Source organism: Equus przewalskii, chromosome 1 (assembly GCF_037783145.1).
Source record: "Equus przewalskii isolate Varuska chromosome 1, EquPr2, whole genome shotgun sequence".
Classification (NCBI taxonomy): Eukaryota; Metazoa; Chordata; class Mammalia; order Perissodactyla; family Equidae; genus Equus; species Equus przewalskii.
In genome coordinates, this window is record NC_091831.1 from 90,598,309 (window position 1) to 90,620,762 (window position 22,454).

The window sequence follows — 22,454 nt, forward strand, 5'->3', positions numbered from 1 at the left end:
GGGTGATCTCAGACTTGACACACATAACCCATCCTCATACAGACAAAATATCCATGAAATACAGATCTTGACAAATCTATACAAGAATTTACAAAGGAAAGATAGAATTTTGTCACGATCCCCACTCTCCCGCACATTAAGTATAAAGATTTTGTGCAATTACAATGGAAATTCCAAAAGAATTTGTCTTGGGGCTTAACAAGCAAAAATAGTTCTCAAACGAATCTAGAAAAATAAACCAGCACGAATAGCAAGGATTTTGGAAAAGGAAGGCACTGGAGGTAGGGCGGTGGCTGGATAGGCGTCCCCGAGTCCTCAAACTTGTTTCGACTGTTTGCATAACCTGGTACGACCCCACCTGGGCCCCTTGTTCTCCCCCGCCCCTCCCCAGGAATCGTCGCTGCAAGCTGAACACCCCTCAGTGCCCCGCAGCCACACTGCGTGCCCACTCTTGTCTTTACTTACTCATCTCAGCTTTTTCCCACCTGATCTAACGCTTGATACCTTTCAAGAGCCGACCCAAGTTCTTATTTATGTGCGTGTGTGTGTGTTCAGTGTTTATGAACATCTCCACTCACACACATTCAGCTGTCAGATTCCCGAGGCCACTGACACACACTTTGAGCAAAGGAGACTGGGGAGGAGACAGCATTCTGCCTCTGGAACCTCCACATCCGCCGTCGGGACAACTTCTCGCCATCCAGTTCAACGATGAAGTCACTGTAAGGTGGGCTTGCTGCCACAGCCAGGCTGCGCGGACTTCAGAAGCAGCACACGACAGAGGACTCTGTTCTCTCGTGAGAAGCAGGGGGCTCTCTGACATTCTTAGTGTCAGTCATGCTCATCCTGGCTTCACTGTCACCTGCGGGCTGAGGATTGCTCAGCCCTGGGCCACGGCAGATGGCTGCCACCAGAGCACCGTGGAGGCGAAATAGTGGCCAAGGGTCTGGGCAGATCTGGGTTTGCATCCTGGCTCCAGCGTTTACCAGCGTTATGACGCTCAGCAAATTCAGCCCTGCTGAGCCTCAGTGCTCTCACCCGTGTCATGTGGAGAGTCACAGCACCTGCCTCCCAGGGGGTTATGGAGACTCGGTTGTACATGGTGGATAAAGTGGTTAACGCAGCGTGTTGCACAAAGCCGAGTGATTGCGTTATCGTTTCTAATATCGACCAGAGCTCGAGGTGGCTGTGCAGCCTGCGCCTGTGTCACAGTGTTCCTGCCGCCTTCCTGCGGACCCTCACGCCTCCTGCCCTGCTCCTGAGGGTTCCAGGACTTCCTCCTCCAGCAGCCCCAGGACAGCTCGACCCTGCTTGCCTCCCCCCGCCACGTCCTTCCTGGGGTCTTTCCCTTGGAACCTCTGCAGGGCCAGGACAAGAGCCCCCGGGAGCGTGCAGGGCAGGCCCAGCCTCTGCAGAATCCACCAGCTTATACCAGACCAGGGAGGGGAGAGATGAGGGAGCGGGAGACTTGCCCTCGCTGCCTCCTGAATGTCTCAAGGTCATCCAAGGTCATCCACCTCTGGGGCCGCTGCTCCTACCTGAGTCCTCGCCAGCGACATCTCTCGCCTAGACCACGCAGAAGCCTCCGTGCCACCCCCGCCGTCTTTACTGTGGCCTACACCATCCACCCTTTCTCTACACAGCAGCCAGAAGCTCCTTTCAAGTCAGATCATACCCATCCTAACAACCTTCGGTGGCTTCCAGTCCCACTTAGAACAAAACCCGCCTCCTGCCCGTGGCCTTCAAGCTCCTGCCCGTGGCCTTCAAGCTCCTGCCCCTGCCTGAAATTCTGACATCATCGTGTCATGTTCCCCTTGCTGTCTGTGCTGCACCTCCCTGCTGGCCCTCCTGGCTGGCAGGACATCATGCAGTTCTGGCCCCGGGCCCTTTGCACCTGCTGCTCTGTGTCCTGAACACTTTCTCTACCTCACCCTCGCCCTGCAGTTCTCAGCTCAGACATGCTTCCTCGCCCTTCCCTTGATGGAAAGTGGTCTCCCTAGTCACTCTCCACCATTTCACGAGGTCTTTTTTCCCCTAACTACCGATTATCACAATCGGGGACTGTGCTGTGTGTGTGTGTGCGAGCGCACGTGCTTGCTCCTGTTGAATTGGGCTTCACGAGGCAGGTGCCTGGGGAAGGAAGGATGGAAGTCCTTGAAGTCAGGGGGGCCCGTCTGTTTCATGGGAGCAGCATCTGGCCAGGGCACATGCTCTGGGAAGTGGATGTTGAATGAACGAATGAGTGTGTGTGTAAGTGAAGGCAGAACTTACCGGTCAGAATGTATGACGGCCCCTGATTTGGGGTCAATGACATGAACGATGACGCCACGGTGACCCCAGCTCCTTTCAAAAAAGTAGCCGCCCTCCTCCATTCCGCCCGGGTGCAGCGTCTTGTTCAGAAATGTCCAGGAGAGCTTCTTCTGTCCGTGCAGCTCGAGGGTGCCTCCTCTGCCGACCCCGATGTACTTCAGGCTGTAGTAAGGGTCCGGTGGGAGACCTTCGTCAGCCCTGCGAGAGAAAACAGCTCTTCAAAGCCAGCCGATGCCTCTCCTTGTGGATGCTGAGCCCCGGGGGATCCCACCCTCCCCGTGGCCACCACAGAGCCGGTCACCTTGGGGATCACACAGGTTGGGAGAAACCGCATTAGCAACCAGATCCCCCTGAGCCAGACCAAAACGAGGCCACGCAGCCAAGTAGAAACGCTTCTCCTTGATCCCCGTGCTGGCGCTTCTTTTCCTTTCTAAGTATTTTATATTTTGGTCCCTATCAGGTGTGGAACCCCCTGGACATGGCCTGCAGACCCCTGCGTATTCTTGCCGGCCACTTCTTAGGACTCTCAACTGCTGGAAGAGAGGGCACAGCCAGAGGCCAACCCCACGTGGGCCATTTCTTTATCTTGTCCGTCGTAATGTTAGGTCAACATTCGCAGAAGCTCCCTGAGCCGTGACATGACAGGAAGGCGGCTGAAAGCCTGGCAGGGACCTCTGTAACTGAAGTCCGGACCCCGGCCACCATAAAAATGCCTCCTGTACTGCTCCAGCTCACTCAGACCTCCAACATCTGTCTCGCTGGTGATTACAAGCTGGCAGCACGTAGTAATAATGCCTGTCTTGCCCTAAAACCTCGCCGTCTTGCCTCCCTCTCTCCCTTGAAAACCCTCCTTCCCGTCAGATCCAAGAGTAACATTTGACCCTGGAGAAGCTGTCTACCCACCTTCCGTACAAAACGATGCTAAAATTGCCCTGGAAAGGGCAGAGGGCACTCCCAGCATGCAGCTCTCCTCCGTTGTCAATCAAGATGTGCCGGGTTCGCAAAACAATTGTCTCGTCGTGGTCTTTAATGACCAGCTTTCCTGAGAAGGCAGGGATGGGGCGGGGTTTCAGAACGTGAGGGTTGGTGGTGAGGTGCTAGCAGAGCCGAGGGCAGGCCTCCCGGACCCCCCTTCTCATGCAGGCAAGGAGACCATCTTTCAAACACTTCTGTGCTGGCTGCACTTGTAAGCGGTCACTTTGCTTTTCGCTCTGCCTTGCAATGTGTAGATCAATAATGCCTGCCTGGTCACCGCCATCACTGCAGGCTCTGCATTCAATGAGCGAGCAGCAGTAAGGAGGTTCCTCCATAAATGCTGCTGTCACTGACATTGGACCTCTGACAAGCCCTTCCTAAGTGCTTGTCGTTGCTGACGGTCATTGCAAACCACCTGAAGCTCTGACACGAACCTGGAGCACATGACGTTGTTTCTGTCCACCTGAAGCTACGCCAGCCTGCATCTCCTTCTCTAGGATGTGAGGCCGCGGAGGGGCAGAGAGCGGGGGAGAGACCAGCTTACCTCCGTCTGTGATGTGGATGGAGTGGACCGTGGCAGAAGAGGTGAGCAGCAGTGTTCTGCCCCGGCCAATGTGCACACGGTGGTCCTGGTTGTGGCCGGGGCTCCAGGGCTGCAGCTTGGGGTCCCGGTCAGGACACTCAGATGCCGCTGCCAAGGACAGAGAGATGTCATCACTCCCATCCACCAACCCCACCAAGCAAGGATCCCCACTGACCGCAAGGGCAGCTCTCGTGCATCTTGTCGCTCCTGCCTGCTCTCTCCTGGAGCTGAAAGCAGGGCCTCAGAGAGCAAGGAGACCCCCTGGGAGAGGAGCCAGGAGCCCGGGGTGCAGTCCGTGTCTTTCCTTAGTTCATTATGCATCTGTGAATAAGCCACTTCCCTTTTCTGGGCTCAGATTTTCCATTTACAAAATGAAGGGTAGACCAGATGACTCCTCAAGACATTCCAAGACCTAACGTGAGGCAAGCGTTCACCCAGGTTACTTGCACTCCAAGACCCTTTCCTTTGGGAGGCAGCATTTGAGGAGTTAACAAGGCCTTTTCCCCTTCTGCATGAGAATCTGACTTTTAGTTCATTTTCTAGCTCTGTTCCCCTGGAAACCTTAGAAAGATGGTGTTATGTAAACTACGTCACCAAGCAACATGCTCAGGACAGAAGTGACCCCTGACTGGCAGCCGGCGTCTAAACTGGGAGGAACCACACATGGTTTATCTTTGTCCCCAGTGGCGATGGCATGCTGCGGGCTCCCCGAGGGCTGGGCCCTCCCCTGCTCTGTGGAGCACAGTGTGGGGGCTCGGCGTGCATTTGCCGAGTCTCGCTCCCCATCCCACCCTCCCCGGCCCCATAACACCCCTCCTTCAGGCTCCGTCTGCCCCTCTGTCAGTCCTAACTCAGTCTCTGCATCGCTTTCATCGAGAAGAGGATTTCCCATTCTTGGGAGTTTGACTGGAGCAGCTCTGCCAGCTGTAAACCCCAGGGGACTCGGGGACGGAAGGAGCCAAGAGAAAATGTGGGGCTCGCACGTCAGCGGACTTTCCATCTTGGTGGGAGCGCAGGGTTGCCAGCGAGCTGCCAGGAGGGGCTGGGGCAGGCTCTCTGCCTCAGCACTCGGCAGCCGAGGACGGTCACGAGGGCTCCAGCCACTGAGGGGTTTCTGAGGGCCACAGCCCATCCCCGGTTGGTCTTCAGACGGGGCATGCGCTTGGCTGGCTTCCCGCAGAGGCCAGCCCGAGACCCTGGGCTGCCCTCCACCTCGTCCAAGGAAGTGACTCCCCAGACGTGTGGCACGGAGCCACGAGCATCTGAGAAGGAGTCGTTCCAGACCCCCGGGGACAAAGCGCTGGGGAGTCACTGCCCACACCCCCAGGACTCAAGGCCGGGCCGACTGCCCCTCTCCTCTCTGAGCGCCACACTCGCGCCTGCACCAGCCTTTGCACCTGCGTCTGGAGGCGGTTGGCCCAGCCTTGAGGCTCTCCTGCCATTAGGAGCACAGTTCCCAGAGACCCGGCTGCTCTGGCCCCCAGCACAAGCACAGCAGTGACAAGAGGGGCTCCTTCCTTGGGGCCGGACATTTTGCTCTTGGTAAAGGTCAGTTTCAGGGGATTTGCACTTGTGTGCATCAGTGAGTAGCTGGAAACCGTCAATGCCTCAGCCACCCTTCCCGGGAGGGGACACAGGAGGCCAGACGGAGAGGGAAGACAAGCCCCACCTACTCGGGGCATGAATGCCAGGGGCCAGCTTCCTCTGACGTCAGAGGGATGCACAGACCAGCGGCAGCCAGAGGCACTGCCCCCTATCCAGACGGCGCCACCCACACAGAAGAGAGAGGTCGAGGACACGGGGGAAATATCCACGGAAGCTGCCAATCACACCCGCCCGACACCCCGAGGTGGATCACGCTAAAAGGGAAAGGCAAACCCAGCTCCTAGCAGAGTCTGTGCCCTCTCGGTGTTTATTAATTGAAGAAACGACGGAAGGATAAAGGAGCGAATTCAGGGACACTGCCAATTGTTGCATCGAGAGTCAAAATATGGACTTCTTGCTACGTCCCCTCAGGAAAGGAAAGATTCCACAAGGAATCACTTTGAGGGAATTTCACCAATTACGATTAGAGATGACTTCCTCCCATGAGGGAAGAAAACAGAACATCACACGGTGTGAGGTCCTTTCTTCTTAGGGTAGAAAAGCATCCGGCTCAATTCATAATAATAGCACTAAAAGAAGGAGCAATGGATGGGGATGGCCACATTACTAACCCTCTAACAACATGTAGAAACTGCCACCGTCTCTCACCTTCTTCTTCCTCAGGTTTTGGTTATTTGCTGTTTTCTGCAGCCCACACAAACGCCCCTTGTGGCTGTGGATGTTAACTTGCAATCACTCTGAGAAAAAGCAGACGATGTAGAGAAAAATAGATCGAAATCTCGTCTCGAACATCACGGCTGACAAGGGGCTTTTGTGCGGCCGGATCTTAGGATGGCAAAGTGGTTTGTAAAATTTGAATTGGTTGCCAACATTTAACAGGCAGGGAGCTTTCACATAAAAATCTGGATTTCTGCCTTCTCTTAAAAATTTGCAAGATCCTGGGCTGGCCCAGTGGCGCAGCGGTTCAGTGCGCACGTTGTGCTTCGGCGGCCTGGGGTTCGCAGGTTCGGATCCCGGGTGCGGACATGGCACCGCTTGGCAAGCCATGCTGTGGTAGGCATCCCACATATAAAGTAGAGGAAGATGGGCACGCATGTTAGCTCAGGGCCAGCCTTCCTCAGCAAAAAGAGGAGGATTGGCAGTAGTTAGCAGGGCTAATCTTCTCCAAAAAAAAAAAAATGCAAGATCCTGCAACAGGGGCCCCACCGTCACACGTGGCAGCCATCAGCCAGAACTGTGAGGCAGGTGTCCATTTAGAGATGCCTGAACTCGCAGGTGACCGTGGCCCTACCTGGCCAGCTTCACTGGTTTGTGTCACATGCCCGGCTCCCGTAGACACGGAGATTGTAACCCCTGAGTCTAGTCCAAACCCTTCCTTGTGTGGATTACGAAACCGAAGCCCAGGACGAGACTTGCCTGGGATCCAGGAATTAGCAGGGGTAGGTCAGACCCCGCCCGACCCAGCCCAGTGGCTCCTTCTCCCGGCCTCCCAGAAGCCTCGCTTTGACCAGGGGCTGTGCCTTCCCCCTTGAGATGCGGGTCCAACCGCTTTGCGGCGGCTCACCTGTGGAGACGGCCCCAGGGAAGTGGGCCAGGAGGAGCCCGCTGAGGGTCAGCATCGCCTTGAAGCAGAAGTCCTGCCAGCCGCGGGCAGCTCCCATCCTGGCAGCGCTCCCTGCAAGGGAAGCATAAGTCAGACCTGCGGCCTCTGCAGGCTAGAGTCAGCATGCGGGGCAGACACCGACGCAGCCAGGGCCACACGCGCACACGGGGCAGTGCCTGCACGGCACCCTCCAGCCGGCCGGCGCGGAGTCCTCAGCCAACACGACGCAGGGCTGGGCAGATCAGGGCGTGCAAGCCCCGTCACATCCTGTGTCCTGCAGCTCCGAACCCCAGCGAGGGATGGAATTTGATCCTTGGCACTCACATGCCCTCTCTTCCAGAATGAAGCTTTCTTTTAAGACACAGAAAAATGGAAACTACTCCTACGGAATACGAGCTGGAAATTAGAGGCCACCAGCTTGCTGTGTGATCTCAGCTGATGAGATTAACCTCTCTGGGCCTCAGTGCCCTAATCTGGAACATGAATGTAGACTGGCTGACTTCTAACCCTGACCCCACCTTTATCAGTCTAGCTTCTGAAACAAGCCTTGGTAACAACGTTGAAACACCAATACAGATGCCTATGTATCATGAACCCTCTTCACACCACCTAGCTAAGGGGAAGGATTAAGTTCTGGCTGTTACAGCAGAAGGACAGTCTGTGAATTGCAGGAAATGCCCCTAAGGGAGGGCAGGAAGACTCTCTCCCCTCTTCCTCCTTCCTGCTGGCTAGAATGTGGATATGATGGCTGGATCTTCAGCAGCTCTCTTTGGCCATGTAGTGGGAGCCAGGCACCAAGGACGGCAAAGCAGACAGAGAGAAAGAACCTGGGCTCCAGCCCCTTGGAGAACTGAAACGGCCCCAGGCTATGGGTTTATTTTTATGTGAGAGGGAACTAAACCCCTATTTTCATTAAAGTCACTTATTTTTTTCCTTCAACTCATACAGAAGGTGAATATGGGAATCTGTCTAGATAAACCTCAAGACAGGAACTGTGAGAGAAAGATGCCAGATTCCCCTTTCAAGATAGAACGCCACTTGGGGAAACATTTTTGTCCTCAAGTCCTAGGAGGCACACACAGCTTCCACGCCCATGTCCCCAGAGACAAGCAGACACGCTCCCACACTGAGAAAGGGGCCCGAATCCGTCTCACAATGCAGAACCACCCTGTGAACCAGCTCAGAACAGATCTGACCGTCCCTGACCTTCCAGCTCGGGTGAAGGGCTTTGTAGGAGCCCAAGGAGCCGGGCAGGCGAGGGGGCTGCACGGGAGCAACCGGGCCTCCACGTGGTCCCCACGCCCAGGTGTGCCGGGCCGGCCAGGGGAGGAAACGATACTCTTAGAATCGAGGCCAGCGGGGTCCTCTCATGGGGCACCCAGCCTGGCCCGGCCTGATCCGCAGAGAACAACGGGGCCCATTCTAGCGGCTTTGGCCGATTGCTGCAGTCGAGCATCACAGCGCCTGGAACGGCGCCTTTCCCACGGCCCCGAGAGAGAAGTGTCGGCTTTCACGCTCTTTGCAGTGGAAACGAGGGCACGCCAGGGACAGGAGTGTCCCGTGGTCCTCAGGGGAAGGCCAGGGCCCTGCTCTCAAGTCTCAATCTGTTTAGAAAAGCCAAACACAGTTTGCTGCCTGCTGCCGAGAAGCCCCGAACGGCCGTGGGGCTCCTCGTAAGGGAAGCTGGACTTTTGGGCCACGAGCCGGCATCTTTGCCTGGTAAAGTCATGTGACAGATGCTGAGGCTGGAGGTGACAGGGTGCGGAGGACAGTCTGGGTCCGGTGACCCCCGTCAAGGCATCTCCTTCGTGGGCCTCGACTCCCAATGTGCGCCATGGGAGGCTGGCACGTGGGGACACTGCAGCTCTGAATGCTTCTGAGTACATCACTGGTCATTCCAAAGACAGAAAAAAAGTACCTTCTGGACAGACGTAAAAACAATTCCACTGGAAGGAACAGCGATCGAAACCTCTCGTTCCTAACGTTAAAGAGGCCTCGTGCTGTCTCAGAGCATGCCATGTCCGAGCCATGGGCAGCAGAGAGCCCTCCGGCCGTAGAAGCGAGTGCCGCATCGCTGGGGCTGTTCCCCCGTGCGGTCTCGCCCGTGGGCAGCTTCCAGTGCCCAAGCACAGAAACCCTGGAAACCTTCTGTTGAGGGGAATCCCAAAAGGGTCTCAAACTTCACTGGGGACTTCTCGCCAAGGGAGGGCAGCTTCCCCAGTCGGCCACGAAGAGCCTTGTGGAGATGGGAGATGGGACTCGGCCTGCCTGCTGACAAGATCCTGACTCGAGTTGGCTCCCTGCTGTCGAGGGCCTGGGAGGGCGCACTGGCTGGCGGTGCTGCAAGTCTCCGGGGAGGCTGTTGGCAGGGATGCTGACCACTGGCCATGCTGGGTGCTGACGGCCCGAGTGGGCTGCTCCTTCAAGGGTGTGGGGAGCCCTCAGCAGACCCGTGTGGGAGGAGAGCCTGGCATGCTTTTTCTAAGGCCTGCACTTTGGGATGTTCCACGCGTCTTTGCGATAACAAGCAAGTGGTCCAGAAGCTCAGCATCCCCGGGGCCAGCGGCTGCTCGTCCTTGAGTCTGCCAGGCCTCGCAGGGACAAGGGGAGGCTGGAGCAGAAGCAGGAAGGAGCGAGGCTGCCCACCATCGCACACCAGCCCATGGTCTTGGATCCTCCCTCAGGCCGTCCCGGCCACAGCCGACTGGGGTCCTGGGCTTGTCACCTGCAGGGCGAGAGGGCAGAGGGTTACTGGGGTCTCCAAAGGATCCGGCCAGACCTGCCCCGAGTAGCCACACAGACACGGCCCAGCCTGGGGCCCCGGAGGAGAATTCCCACAGCCGCAGAGGCCGTGGAGCCCAGGATCTCCTCGGGGGCCATCGGGAGCAAGGGGACAGGGAGGTAGGGAGAAAGTCAGTCCACGCACTGAGGCGGGGGTGAGCCGAGGCCTGCGGGGCCATCTAGAAGCTTATTTCAGGGACTAAGACGGCCCAGGACGGCCATCGCGCTCCCCATCAAACCCGCGCTGAGACAACTGTCATTTCAGGGAAACCTAGACAGGGCTCAGCTCAGCGACGAGCAGCCCAGCGTGGGGACCAGGAGCCTGGCTCCAGAACCTTCCATCCCAGCCACACAGCTTCCATGGGGGAAACCGTCTCACCCCCGAGGGCTCGCTTCTTTGTCTGTAAAACTGGAATGATGCACCCTAAGTCCAAGGTCGTCGTGAAGGACAAATGAGATGCTCCATATGAGGAGCATACAGCTCCGTGCGAGACCCGTGGTGAGTACCCACGTCGAGGGAGCCACCAGAAACCGTGGAACCAGGAAGGCAGAGGCCAGAGATCTGGGTCCCTCAGGACAGAGGCTCCTCTGACAAGTCCACGCACAGAAACCCTTTCCCGACATTCCGCAGCAGGGCCCCGCCCGCCTCCCCTGAATCTGGCAGTGGGCCGCCTCTCGTCCCAGCCAGACCTGCCCTCCCCAGGCAGAGGAAGGCACCGCTCTGGTCACCTGGTCCTGATGGAGCATCCCCAGGGAGGAGAAGGAGGCGGCAGACAGGGGCAGCCCCCGCCTCTGGACCACAGGGGCCCATAGGGGGAGCCCCGACTTGGAAATCTGCACAGTCCTGCGCCCTCCCTCAGGGGAGCCACCGTCAGCCGTCTCCTTGGGTGGGATGTGCAGGACTGCGGTTGGGGACCCACCTGCCTCCCAGAGAGAAGCACTTAGAAGACCCTTCGCTCTGCAAATCAGAGCATCCCCAGGGAGCTCCTGGAAACAGTCTCCTCGGGCTCAAGCTACCACCCGCCCAGAGTCTCTCATCGCTGTGAAGACCAAAACACTCCAAAAAGCCCAGGGACGACCCAAAGCCCAGTCCTTTCTCCAGGAACTGTGCTTCCGGCTCCTAAAGATGAAGTGGCCTGCCACTGAGCGTCGGGCTCCCAGCACGCAGGGTCCGCGTCTCAGCAAGCCCCCCAGGCGACTCGGACGCCTGCTCCAGTTTGAAAAACACTGACTCAGTGTTGACTCAGCTCAAAGAGACTCTTGTGGACTGTCTGTAAAAGCGTCAGCCTCGTGAGTATCTGACAGGGCGTCGGCCAAGCGCCAGGCATTCAGGCTGTTCCACAAGCTAGACCCAAATTTGAGCCTCAGACCTGCCCTTAAGAACCACGTACGAACTCTGTCATTCATTTAACAACCCAAGCCTCAGTTTCCCCAGCTGTGAAGTGGGGAGTAATTGAGCTGCCTATGGGGCTACAGGGTGGGACGAGACGATGCACGTGACCTGTGTGGCACGGGAAGTGGCCCAGAGTTACACCCCATAAATGTGCACTCGTCACTGTCATCCGTGTCTGGCTCCCGTTTGCTGTCTGATCAGGTAACCGTCAGCCTGACTTCCCAAAGCAGATTTTTAGGAGCCTCTTTCACTCATCAGTCGGTACTGAAGAGGCATCTCTAAACAAGGTGTGGGTCCTCAAAGCTGGACGTAGAGGCTTTACGGGGGAAACCCACCCCCACAGGGCAGTGCATTTATGGAACGGGGTAGGGGGACACAAATGCGACCACATGGGAGCCCCATGCCGGGCTCTGGGCTGGTTCTTCCTGGATAATGGGCCCCAGGACCCCGACACAGGAAGCCTCCTTCTTGGAAAGAGGACATGGGCCAGTGGGGAGTTCCTGCGGCCTCAGAGGCCTGGGGGCTGCGGGAGGAGGCCCGTCCGTCCCGCAGTTTGGTTCAGCGTTTTGCTCTTGGAGGGGCTTTGCCTGCCCCTCCTCCAGGAGAGGAGAGGAGGGAGATGACCATTCACACATCCCACCCTTCTGGAAGGTTCCGTGGATGGAGACACCACACCTGCTGGCGAGGGGGTCTGTTAGGAAGATAGTCAAGGGGACGGACAGAGACACAGCCCAGGGGGCAGGTCCGTTCTCAGCCCCAGACCGTGAGACTAACTTCCCAGCGGTCCCTGGCTTCCCTGACTTCGTGTTGTTTCGTGTCCTCCCCGTGCCCACACTCCCCCTTCGGAAATCTGTAGCTTGTTCTGAGATTCCATTTCTCCCTCCCCGAGGAGATCTCCCTGGCCCTAAAGTCTGCACCAACTGCTTCCTCCTCTACCCCCACAGCCTGTCAATCGAAACTTTCTCTAAAGTGTCTCATTCCCTGGAACTTACTGAGTGATTTCCCCGAGGCTCCCCGAGGGCAGGGCCTCCGTAGACCGGTTTTTCTTTTTCCGCAGCAGCCTGGCGCACAACGGCTGCCCGGTCACCCTGGACCATGAGTGAGCGTGTTTGCCAAGTGACCGGTGGATGAAAAGACGCCCCGGGTACCACCTGCTCTGCAACATGGGGCTTTCTGTCTGGTGCACCCCCAAAAGAACGGGTGGAGCGTTGAAGCAGAAATTAGAGATGTTTAAACACACTGTTGATTTTTGAAATAACTCTTTCTTAAAAAATTCTTGTAAGGCTTACCCTCAATGAGGAAAAAAGCGTGTCTTCCCTATTTAGGCTGGTTTTCTCGCCTCCATCACAAAGGAAGCGGGGACGTTGTATTACAGATACAGGTGCCCTCTCCCCAGACTCACCCAGTCCAAGGCCTCGGCTGCGGGATGAGGTGACCAGAGGCTGCAGCCAGGAAGGGTCCCGCCAACACCACACTCTGAGAGGGCAGTGCATGCTCTGCAAGGTCCCCAAGTGTCCCCGGGTCCCCTGCCCTTAGTCCCCAGGGATTAGATCTCAGACACTCTAAGTTCGCTAATTCACGTGGAAATCGGCCCCTTGCACAGTTCCTCTCCCTCCACGTATATCCCAGACTCCTCATGGCGCCCGCACACAGCCACGAGCCGGCCCTGTGGCTGCTTAAGCTGCCGACGCCCCCGATGCCACAGCCACAGCCCCCGGGGTCCCAAGTCTGCTGCTCGGGGCTCAGCCGGGCTCCATCTCCGCCCCTGCGGCTGAGCTGCAGCCCCTCGTCTGATGCGAGGAGAGCCTGCACTGCCAGCCAGCTGCCCGGCGCACGGGGGGGTCCTCACTGAGGGAGCTGCCCACCTTATCCGCAAGGAGAGGGAGGGCCTGCTCACCACTTGTCCCACAGCCCGCTGACCTGGCTCCCAGGGTGCCAGGGAGGTTAATAGAAAGGTTCTGTTGGTGCACACAGGGCCGGCAACACACCCTGCGGGAGCAGCTGGTCCCCTCCATCCTGTCCCTTGGACCCCGGCATTGAGTTTGCAGGGCACACGATGGCTTCTTCCATCCAGGAGCCTCATGGCCCTTCCCTGCATGGGGGCCCTGTCTGGTCTTCCCAGTCCATGAGTGGGGTCTACACATAAGCCTCATCTGGAAAGAGCATGGACGTCCCGCCAGCCCATCCCAGCTCCACAGCCTCCTTGTCCATCAGGGATGCAAGCAGGTGCTTTGGGACAGGAGCTGTCACCTGACTTCAAGGACAAGTTGTCCAGGGCCCCCACCCTAGCTTTGCCGGGCACCATCTGCAGAAGACACAGCAGCTCGGTGGGCAGGGAAAGCCTGGGGGGCTGCCTGGCTGTGGGGCTTCTAGCCCCAGCACCCGGCCCTGGGAAAACAGGGGGAGGCCTGGGTCAGAGCCCTGCGCCTCCGGGGCCGGCAGCTGAAAGATCCGAGGATGCCCAGAGCAGCCGGGTCACAGAGTTCAGGGACCTCGAAGGGAAGCCTCTCCCTGAACTCCGAGTGGGACCTGGAGCTGCCCAGCTCAAACCCCCACCCAACACCTTCCCGGCGCTTGTGTGCGCTCTGCCGGCTGGGCAAGTGACCGTGGCGATGAACACTTCGCCCATTGTGTTTTCTGACTGAAAATACGAGCGTCAGCATTTCTCCTGGCCTGAAGTTGCCCCACGTGTGTCCACTTGTTTCTGAGGCCGCAGAAGGATTTCTGCAAAATGACCCCCGGCCCCTGCTCCCCACCTCCTCCCAGGGGGCGGCCTGCTTGCTCCTGCCTGGGATATCCCGATGGCCAGTCCATCCTCCGCCACACCAAGGGGTTCCTGTCTGATGGGGGGGTGGCTCTTCCCACAAATACCTTTATTTTGAAGAGCATACAGTCAGCGCCGAATAAGAGGGAGGTTGCAGTGGGGAGCGGGGGCCGAGGAACAGCAGAGACCAGCAGAGCAGGAGAACTGTCACAAAGCAGCTTTGGCGCAAAGTTACGGAGTCTGGACTTTACCCCGAAAGCTCGGGGGTCCGCTGGCAGACGAGGAGCCGGGGGAACAAGCCAATGTGTATTTTCTAAAGATGCTGCTGGCAGGCACAGGGCGAGGGGTGGGCTGGGAATGGGAGCACAGCCCGGAGGCCTCTGCCCGCAGTGAATTAATTCAACACGCATGTATTAAGCACCTACTGCATGATGGCTCTGGGCCTGGGCTGGCAGGAAATGACTCAGAAAAAGCCCCTGCCCTGGGCGCCTCCGTCTCTCGAGACAACGGTCGTCCCTCACTCAGTCTGGTGGGTCTGGTGGGGCTGACCCCCGACTGTGGCTCCCGAGGTAGACGGTGACCCAGCCCAGCCAATGACTATATTCCATCCCCTGCTGCAGTGACTGGTTCAGAGATGGTCACGTGACCCAAGACAAAGAAAGGGGATGTGGAGCCACCAGGAGAGCTGGTTCTCATCCCACCGAGGCTGGGAGCTGGAGTTCTGGGGCCATCTTGCCTCTGTATGGAGCAAGCCTGCCTGAGGAGGAAGCTTGCACAGAGGCATGCAGAGCCTGGAGAGGGAGGAGATGACACCTGAGCGCCCAGATCAAACTCTGCCTGAAGCTAGCACTACCCCTGCACTCTACAACTCACAAGCCAAATAAAGCCCCTTTCGCGTTTAAGCTGATTTGAGTTGTGTTTTGACATTTACAAGGGGAACAATCATGACTAATAAGGAGCCATAGGGGACGGCAAGATGGAGGTTAGTTCCTTAGGAGAGTTTCTGCTCCCACGGGATGTCCGTCTTAATCAATGAGGCCTCATCTCACTTTATGGGGAAAAGAGACTTCCTGCCTCCAATCGTAGTGTGTCCCCAAAATAAGCACATCCCGAGGAAAGTGACCCATGTTAGAGAGAATGAGAGTCATTGCTGTCACCACCGCCCAAGATTCTTTCCTGCAGGATTCTGTAAGAACAATCCAGCGGCCTACTCCCCACCCACCTTCCACAGACCAGCGAGTGTGGACCATGGCACATTTTTGTTTAAACCTCCAGTGGCTCCCATCGCACAGAGAATGAAGTCAGAAGGTCTTACCCGGCCCTGCGCGGCCTGGCCTCCTCTCCAGCTTCCTCTCACACCAGCCTCCTCTCTAGCTTCCTCTCATCATTTCCTTTGAAGACACCAAGCTCATTTCTGCTCCAGGACCTTTTCACATGCTGTCCTTACTGCCTGAAATGCTTCCCCTGCTCCACCCGTCCTCGGGTCTCAGTTTAAAGCCGTGTTCTCGGAGAAGCTTTTCCCGACACCCCCTCCCCATCTGAAGAGGGTCCTCTCTGTCAACATCTTTCGTAGTGTCCTGGTTGCTTTCTTCTCTTGCCACAGTTTAAAATCAGATATTTTCTTGTGAGTTGGTTTATTGTCCACAGCTTTGTGAAGGGAGGGATTATGGTCACTGGTCGTGCTACTCAGAGTGTGGTCCAGGGACCAGCAACATCACCCGAGAGCTTGTTAGAAATGAGGGGTCTCCACCGAGGCCATTAACTGTCTATCCTCAGTGAATCTCGAGTGCTTTGAAGTCTGAGAACTCCCCTCCAGAGGGACCTCCCTCTGCTCTATGATAGCTTCTGACCTCATCTCTCCGGAGGGAGGGGTCTGACCCGCGGGTTTCTGCGCATCTCCATCTCCCCCTTCCACCAGCATCATTAATATGAACCAGGAGTGCTGCCAAAGTCAGGACAAAGGAGAAAGGCCCTGACAAGGTCCGCAAAGAGTCGGGGGCCCCATGGGCTCACATGAGAGCCCTGAGACAGCTGTGTGGCCCACGAGGGAGCCCCCTGGGGCCAGACACGGCAAGAGGCCGCTCTGCTGACACCTGCTGCTTCTGGAGGCCGGGCTGGAACGTCGCGAGGCAGGGCCTGGCAGCAGTTCAGAGAGCGCAGCCTCACTCCGGCCGCCGTTCCCAGGCTCACACAAACCCAGGAAGGGCAGAGACAGGGAGTGTCTGTGGAGCAGGAGCCCTCGCTGCCCCCCAGCCTCTGCCCGGCCAGATTGGAGGTGAGGTGCGCGCTTGATTTCAGTTCAAGTTCGGGCCAGAGTCCTCCTTTGATCTGAGGGCCTGTCTGCTCCCGGGTTATTTATTTGTAGAAACCAGTCTGGTTTCCTACTACTTCAAATGCACCTACAGGAAGTGACGCCAGGCGGGGTCCCACCCGAGGCCGGTTTTACAGCCCTGTGTGGCACCAGCACGCTGCGCCTGGGACCAGGTACCCTGGACGCAGGTGCCACTCGCAGCCCCGGGCGACGGGACAAGAACCCGCGATCTTTGCAAGAAAATGTGCTCTGATGAACCCAGCGGGGAGGAGGGACTAGAAATCAGGAGTCTCGGGTTCTGCTCATGGGGGATCCTGGGCAGGGTACCCCTGAGCCCCTGTTTTCTCTCTCTAAAGGGAGACCCAGGGAACCGGGCATTCAGCACGTTCTCGGAGCCGGGTCCCACGGGGCCGTGGCAGAGAGTGGAGCTGACGTGCCCACTCAGAGCTCCAGCCCTGAGTTCCGGGAACCCCTGCTTCACTGCCAGGGGACCCCCAGGCTCCACACAATGGCTTCCCCTCAACATTTCACTGCAAAAATGTTCAGACATACAGCCAGGTGGGAAGCACCCCACAGTGAACAGCAACACACCCACGACCTCGATGCCACCAGTCACGTCTCGCAGTATTTGCTTTATCACGTAATGCGCCGGTCCCCCGTCCCTCTCTCCATCCAGAAGTCGCCATATTTTCTGGGTGCGTTACAGAGCAAATTGCAAGCATCTAAACACTTGCCCCTAAACACTTCAGCACGCCCATTATTTACTAGAGTGCAATACTTATCTAATTTTTTAAATCTTTTGAGGTAAAATTAATAGGCAATGAAACACAAACTCTCAGCATACATCTTCTGAGTCGCAAGAAGTGCACATACCTGGGTGACTCAAGGCCCCTCCAGGTAGAGAAGATGATGGTCACCCTAGAAATTCCCGCCGTGTTGGAACAGTCCATTTCTTGCAGCTGCCGAGCAGTGTCCAATTGCCCGAACACAGCCTCCGTACCACATAATGGCTGTAATGTTACTGCTCTAGGGAACCCCAAGTGAAAAGGGGTTTGGGAGAAAAAAACAGAGGGAGAACTTGGCGACCATAACAGCCAGACAAAGCCGCGTTGGCCACAGTCCTCAAACCCAGCAAGACACTCTGGAGGGAGGCGTCCCTGGGTCGAATCCCAGCCCCGCCACTTGGCAGCTGTGGAATAGGACACGTCCCGGGAGCTCTCTGCTCTCCAGTTTCCTCATCTGCGAGATGCTGGAGATAACGGGACGCTCCTCAAACGGCTGTGGTGAGGAGGAAGCGAGAGAGGTGCGCTAAGCAACTGGCAGGGAGCCTGGCACAAACAGTAAGTGTTCCAAATGCAACCACAGGTTGCAGAGAAGGAGCTTGGAGCTTCAAAGACGAGAGTTGGAGCCCCAATTGTGCCGCTAAGTGGCTCTGCGATTCTGGGAAATTTCCATAGGTTCCTTTAAAAATAGAACTGGCTTCACAATGTTTTATGATACTATTGTGTAGATTTATTCTTCCTGATTTTCCCCCCTTTCTATTCAACCTTTTAAACTCCCTCCCTTAGTCGTAGGCTGAGATTCCTCTCCAGCATGTAGGGTCGTAGCATCCTCTACCTAATGGAGATTTTGAGAGAAGGCCCTTACGAATGCCGTTGGTATGCAGTAAGCGCTCTATAAAAGCTCCCTTCCATCACAGCCATGCTCTCCGAAAGGGCAGAGCAGCAACTAATTCATATTTGCTGAAAACAGTGGGTGCTCAAGGAACGCTCTTGAGTCTCGCCCTAGAAGTCAGGGCCCCGCGCATGCAGGTCAGCCTTGGGCTTCCTGCCTGACAGATGCTCAGTGAAAACAGAACTCGAGCGGAATGACTACAGAGCGCCCAAGCATCCCCTGGGCCCTCCGCCCGATCTCCCCAGGGCTGCAGCCCACGCTCGGCTCCCAGCCAGGAAGAGCCGCCAGGCAGCGCACACAGCCCCTGCCTCAGGCTCTGGCTTCCTTTGCTGAGCCGAGCTGCAGCCCAGGGCGCTGGCCCGGGTTCAGCCCAAGTTGGCTGGGCTGCCTAAGATCTCACAGAGGCTACAGCTGGAAAAAGTTATTCCTTGCTTTTCACCATAAAATGAAAGGGGGCTGGCTAAGAGAGCTGGTGGCACCGTCTGCTCAGGGCAGGCCTGGCTGGCTCACTGAGGGCCTGGGTGGGATCTGAACCCAGAGCTTTCTGATGCAGGTGTTTCCTGCCTCTGACGCCAGTTTGCTCCTAGGATTAAATCTGGAAGATTTAAATTCAATTAAATCCAAATCCTATTAAATCTTGGAGCAAAGAGGGGCCTTCAACACCATTGAGTCCATGACTTTCCCAGGGTCTCACGGTGAAGACTCAAGGCCAGGGTCCCAATCCAGTTGCACACACGTGTGTCATGTATTAGGTCGAACATATGAAATTGTCGATCTTCAATAGTTTGATCTACAGAAACGGTCATTTCGTACAATTCAGCCTATATATTTTTGCAGCCCCTGTTGTGTGTACACTGCTGTCCTTCAGTCCAGGAGGTGGGAGTAGGGGGCTGAGCGATGCGGAGACGATGCTGCCCTCAGAGGTTGCTCCCTGAGCCTTGTTTGTTCAACAGGACTCCTGGCTCCTTGGCCAAACCGACGGAACCAGGGGGACGACTGATGGAAACTAGGCTGACATTTTTCCTCCTGGTTCCAGTCCCTTCTTGTGGTTTGGCTTCATACCTGCCTGTGATTCTAGGAGACACGCCCTGTGTCCTTACAGCAAATCCAACCTCCCTGATTTTTTTTTTCATTTTGCTAAATTTAGCTCAACTTGGTTTCTGTTACTCGCAACCCAAAGAGTCTTAGTCTTTCATCCCCATCAAGGAGCCACTGGCCTTTCTCTGCCAAGGTCTTAGATTGGTGTGGGGACTTCCAGACACGACACGTTTTTCCACGTGGATTTCTACCCTATTGTCCTATGTGGCTATCATCCCATCTCTGGTGGCCAGGACTTTGTAACGACCGAGGATATGAAGCCTTTGACTCTCTCTGGGTCCCAGGGTGGGACGGGGCGAGCAGAGCAGGACGTGTGAAGATGGCACTCATGGGTGTGGGCCATTCGGGGCATTCTGCCACCCCGCTATTTAGGCGCATACTAGGATCCCTCTTGTGTGCTTACAATTCAATTCATGTTGCAACAAAGACGAGCCAAAACCAAACAAGCAGCTTCCAGACACCAGTGCTGCACACACCTCGCCTGCCTCCTCTTTAGGGCTGGAAACAAGATAAGCACCACCTCGTCTGGCTGTGCCCCAGGGCCCTGGTGTAAAAGGGTAAGAGGAGGGGAGAGAACAACCCTCCGAGTGTGTTGAGACATGAACGCAGAGGAGTAAAACCTTTCCTTGAATGGGGACAAAACACTTTTTAAAAACAAGCTTCGGGATAAAGGAAGACAGGGCCAGAGGAAACATCTGCAAGCTGGGTCAGAACGTTTCTCGCACCACGAAAACAAATTGCTGTCCTCAGTCCTCAACCAGGTCCATCGCCGCGATTAGTTACTATTCGCACCTCTCCAATTTCCAAAAAAATACAGGGAAAGTAGCCGTTGATCCCCAGAAGGTTCAGATCCTGATCCAAACGACCCACGTTGAGCGTCTCCTCCGTGCCAGGCAATCTGGTTCACCCCTCGCCACATCCCAGAGGTTCAGTGATTCGTCCAAATTCACATCATCTACAAGTGACATGTCTCTTCTAGGGTCCAAGCGGCCGGACTTTCCAGCCGCTTCCCTGCTCTGGCTGCTTGGCTCCTCTGAGAAACTAAGAGCGACTCTGGGGGACAGCCATGAACTCAGACAAGCGCCCCTTCCTGCCCAGCAAGCTTCACCTCCTCCTGTCCTGCTCGTGGGCTCGTCCACCCACCTTGAGTTCCACAGCGACCTCCCCTCCCATCACCTCTCCAGTCATGGGCTCTGTGTCGTCTTCCCCAACATTCTCCGCGGGCTCCTGACCAGCCTGCCCTCTCCACTCTCTTCCTCTTCTGATCCATCCTTGGCTCTGCCACCAGGGTGGTCTTTCTTAAAGCCAGATCTTGTGCTTTGCATCCTTCCAAACCCCTTGAGGTCGTAGGAGGCCCCTCATGAAGTGGTCCCTTACCCTCCCATCAAGGGAGACTTACAAGTCACCTCTTCCTGGAGGCTTTGTTGGATTCCAGAGCGGAGCTGGTCACTGCTTTCCTCCTTATTTCCCATCTCTACTGAGCACTTGTCATCACTCATTATTATTACCACTATCATAGAATTTTATTACGTGCGTCTCCCATGCTAGAAGGGAAGCTACTGGAGAAACCTGATTTTGTTCTCCTCTGTGGCCCTGGTCCAGGGCCTGGCACAGAACAGAGACTCAGCAAATGCTTGTGGGATGAACAACAGCATCAACGCACCAACAGGTCGATGAACAAATGGTCTGTCTTAGCTCTAAAAAGAACCTCACCCAGAGAGAGATTCAGTCAGTCGGCCAATCACGCCCGTGTCATGGTTTCCTTTATCCTCCATGTTTCTCCCTGGTCCTGCTGAGGAGGGTGGAGGACCCTACAGTTGTCTGCCCAGCTCCTCTCTTCTAGAACCTAGCCCTCCCTCTCCACAGAGTCTCTGCAGGGACTCCCGCGTGAGTCAGCACCTCCCTGGTGCTGCCCTCAGACGGCTGGTCCACGGCCAACACCTGACTCCAGCCAGGCCAATGAGCCACTTCCTTGGGATTTTGGGCTCGGGGCAGAGAGTGAGTCTGGGGACAGTCTTGCTGCTACGGGAGAAGCTGCCCCGTACAAGGCAGCAGCCCTGTCAGCCCCCCTTTTCCCTATCAGTCCACCCTGAGAGACCTAAAGGCAAGGGGGAGAGAGGAGGGAGGGGGCGGAGGTCAGGGAGAGAGGAAGACTTGTCAGCATGGGGCCCTGTCTTCAGCACTCCCTGAGGTCTGGCCCCCTGCTGCCCCTTCTACAAGCTGGCCTTTCCATCCTACCCAGGCTTCCTCGAGCCCACACCGTCTCCTTTGGGCTTAAGTTACCTTGAGTTGGGTTTCTGTCCCTGAGGAGCCAGGAGGGGAGCAGCAGATCGGGAAGGAAATTGGGCCTGGCCGTGACGGCACTGCAGCCTGGCCAAGCTACCGTGGGCAGCTGCTGTGAGACGAGGCTCCCGCCCCATCAGTGCTCAGCAAAGTCCCCACAAGACGGCTCCTCTCACCCCACCCTTCGGACCCATCTCCTCGGAGGAGCAAATAGGAGACGCCGATACAGAAGCTGATGCCCACTCTCCCCGTCGATCACTGCCGCAGCCCCCTCCCATCTGAGCTCTCCCTGTGCCGTCCACCTCCTCCGACCCTGACCTTCACGCGATCCACACTCACCCATGCCTCTCCCGGACATCCGCAACAGCCCCTGTCTCTCCTGCCCCTCCTGCCAACGGAATCTTCCCCAAACACACACTTCTCACGTGTGGTTCTGCTCAAAAGCCTTGGGTGCGGCCCCTTCCCCACCAGCACGGCCTACAAACCTCCGACGGCTCAGGATAGTGTGGCCCTTACTGATTCATCGCACTTGTGCCAGTTAACCTGCAGTATCCAGGGCCACACGCTGCCTCCCAGCCGGGTGGTCCTTGACTGTTTCTGCCTCAGTGTCTTTGCTGGCTCAGCGCCCCCCGCCCGGGAGCTCCCCCACCTGTTTACACGTCCGCTTAGTTCCACTTATTTCCATCCGGCCTCACTTTAAGAACTTCCCTGATAACCCTAAATGACACCTCACTTCCTGATGAACTCTCTTGCTCCTCTCTCTCCCTCTCTCTGCTGCTCGCTCCACTTCACCAAACGTGACTTCCGAGTTAACAGAAATCCCACAAGTCCTTCCTGATCCTCCGCCACACTCAGCCAGTGTGTGGGCACAGAGGAGCCCGGACTGGCCCGGGGTCTCCTGGGCCACTGGCAGAGCCAGTAACCCCTCCTACTGTGTGAAGGGTGAGCAAGAGGGAGGGGACCGGGGTGACTCAGGGCTTTGAGGCTGGGGTGGAGGGTGGGGCCCCAGCCAAGAGAATGGAGAGCAGGTCTCCCGGCTGACAGGACATGCCCGCTGAATCTGAGATGCTGTTG

The 22,454-nt window shown here is 56.7% G+C and overlaps 1 protein-coding gene across 5 annotated transcripts in view; it reads right to left on the reverse strand.

The window, feature by feature from the left end:
- CEMIP (cell migration inducing hyaluronidase 1) overlaps positions 1-22,454 on the reverse strand; it is a 143,070-nt gene that overhangs the window by 58,419 nt on the left and 62,197 nt on the right. For 3 of the 5 annotated variants that reach the window (XM_070617284.1, XM_070617304.1, XM_070617293.1), the window contains exons 2-5: positions 7,038-7,148; positions 3,830-3,976; positions 3,214-3,352; positions 2,272-2,508 (exon numbers count right to left, since the gene is read on the reverse strand). In XM_070617284.1, coding sequence (XP_070473385.1) covers positions 2,272-2,508; positions 3,214-3,352; positions 3,830-3,976; positions 7,038-7,134 — 620 coding nt within the window. In that variant the 5' untranslated portion in view covers positions 7,135-7,148. Of the gene's footprint in view, positions 1-2,271; positions 2,509-3,213; positions 3,353-3,829; positions 3,977-7,037; positions 7,149-8,282; positions 9,802-22,454 lie in introns of those variants that run through there. The other 2 variants (XM_008523300.2, XM_070617283.1) reach the window with 1 other exon arrangement.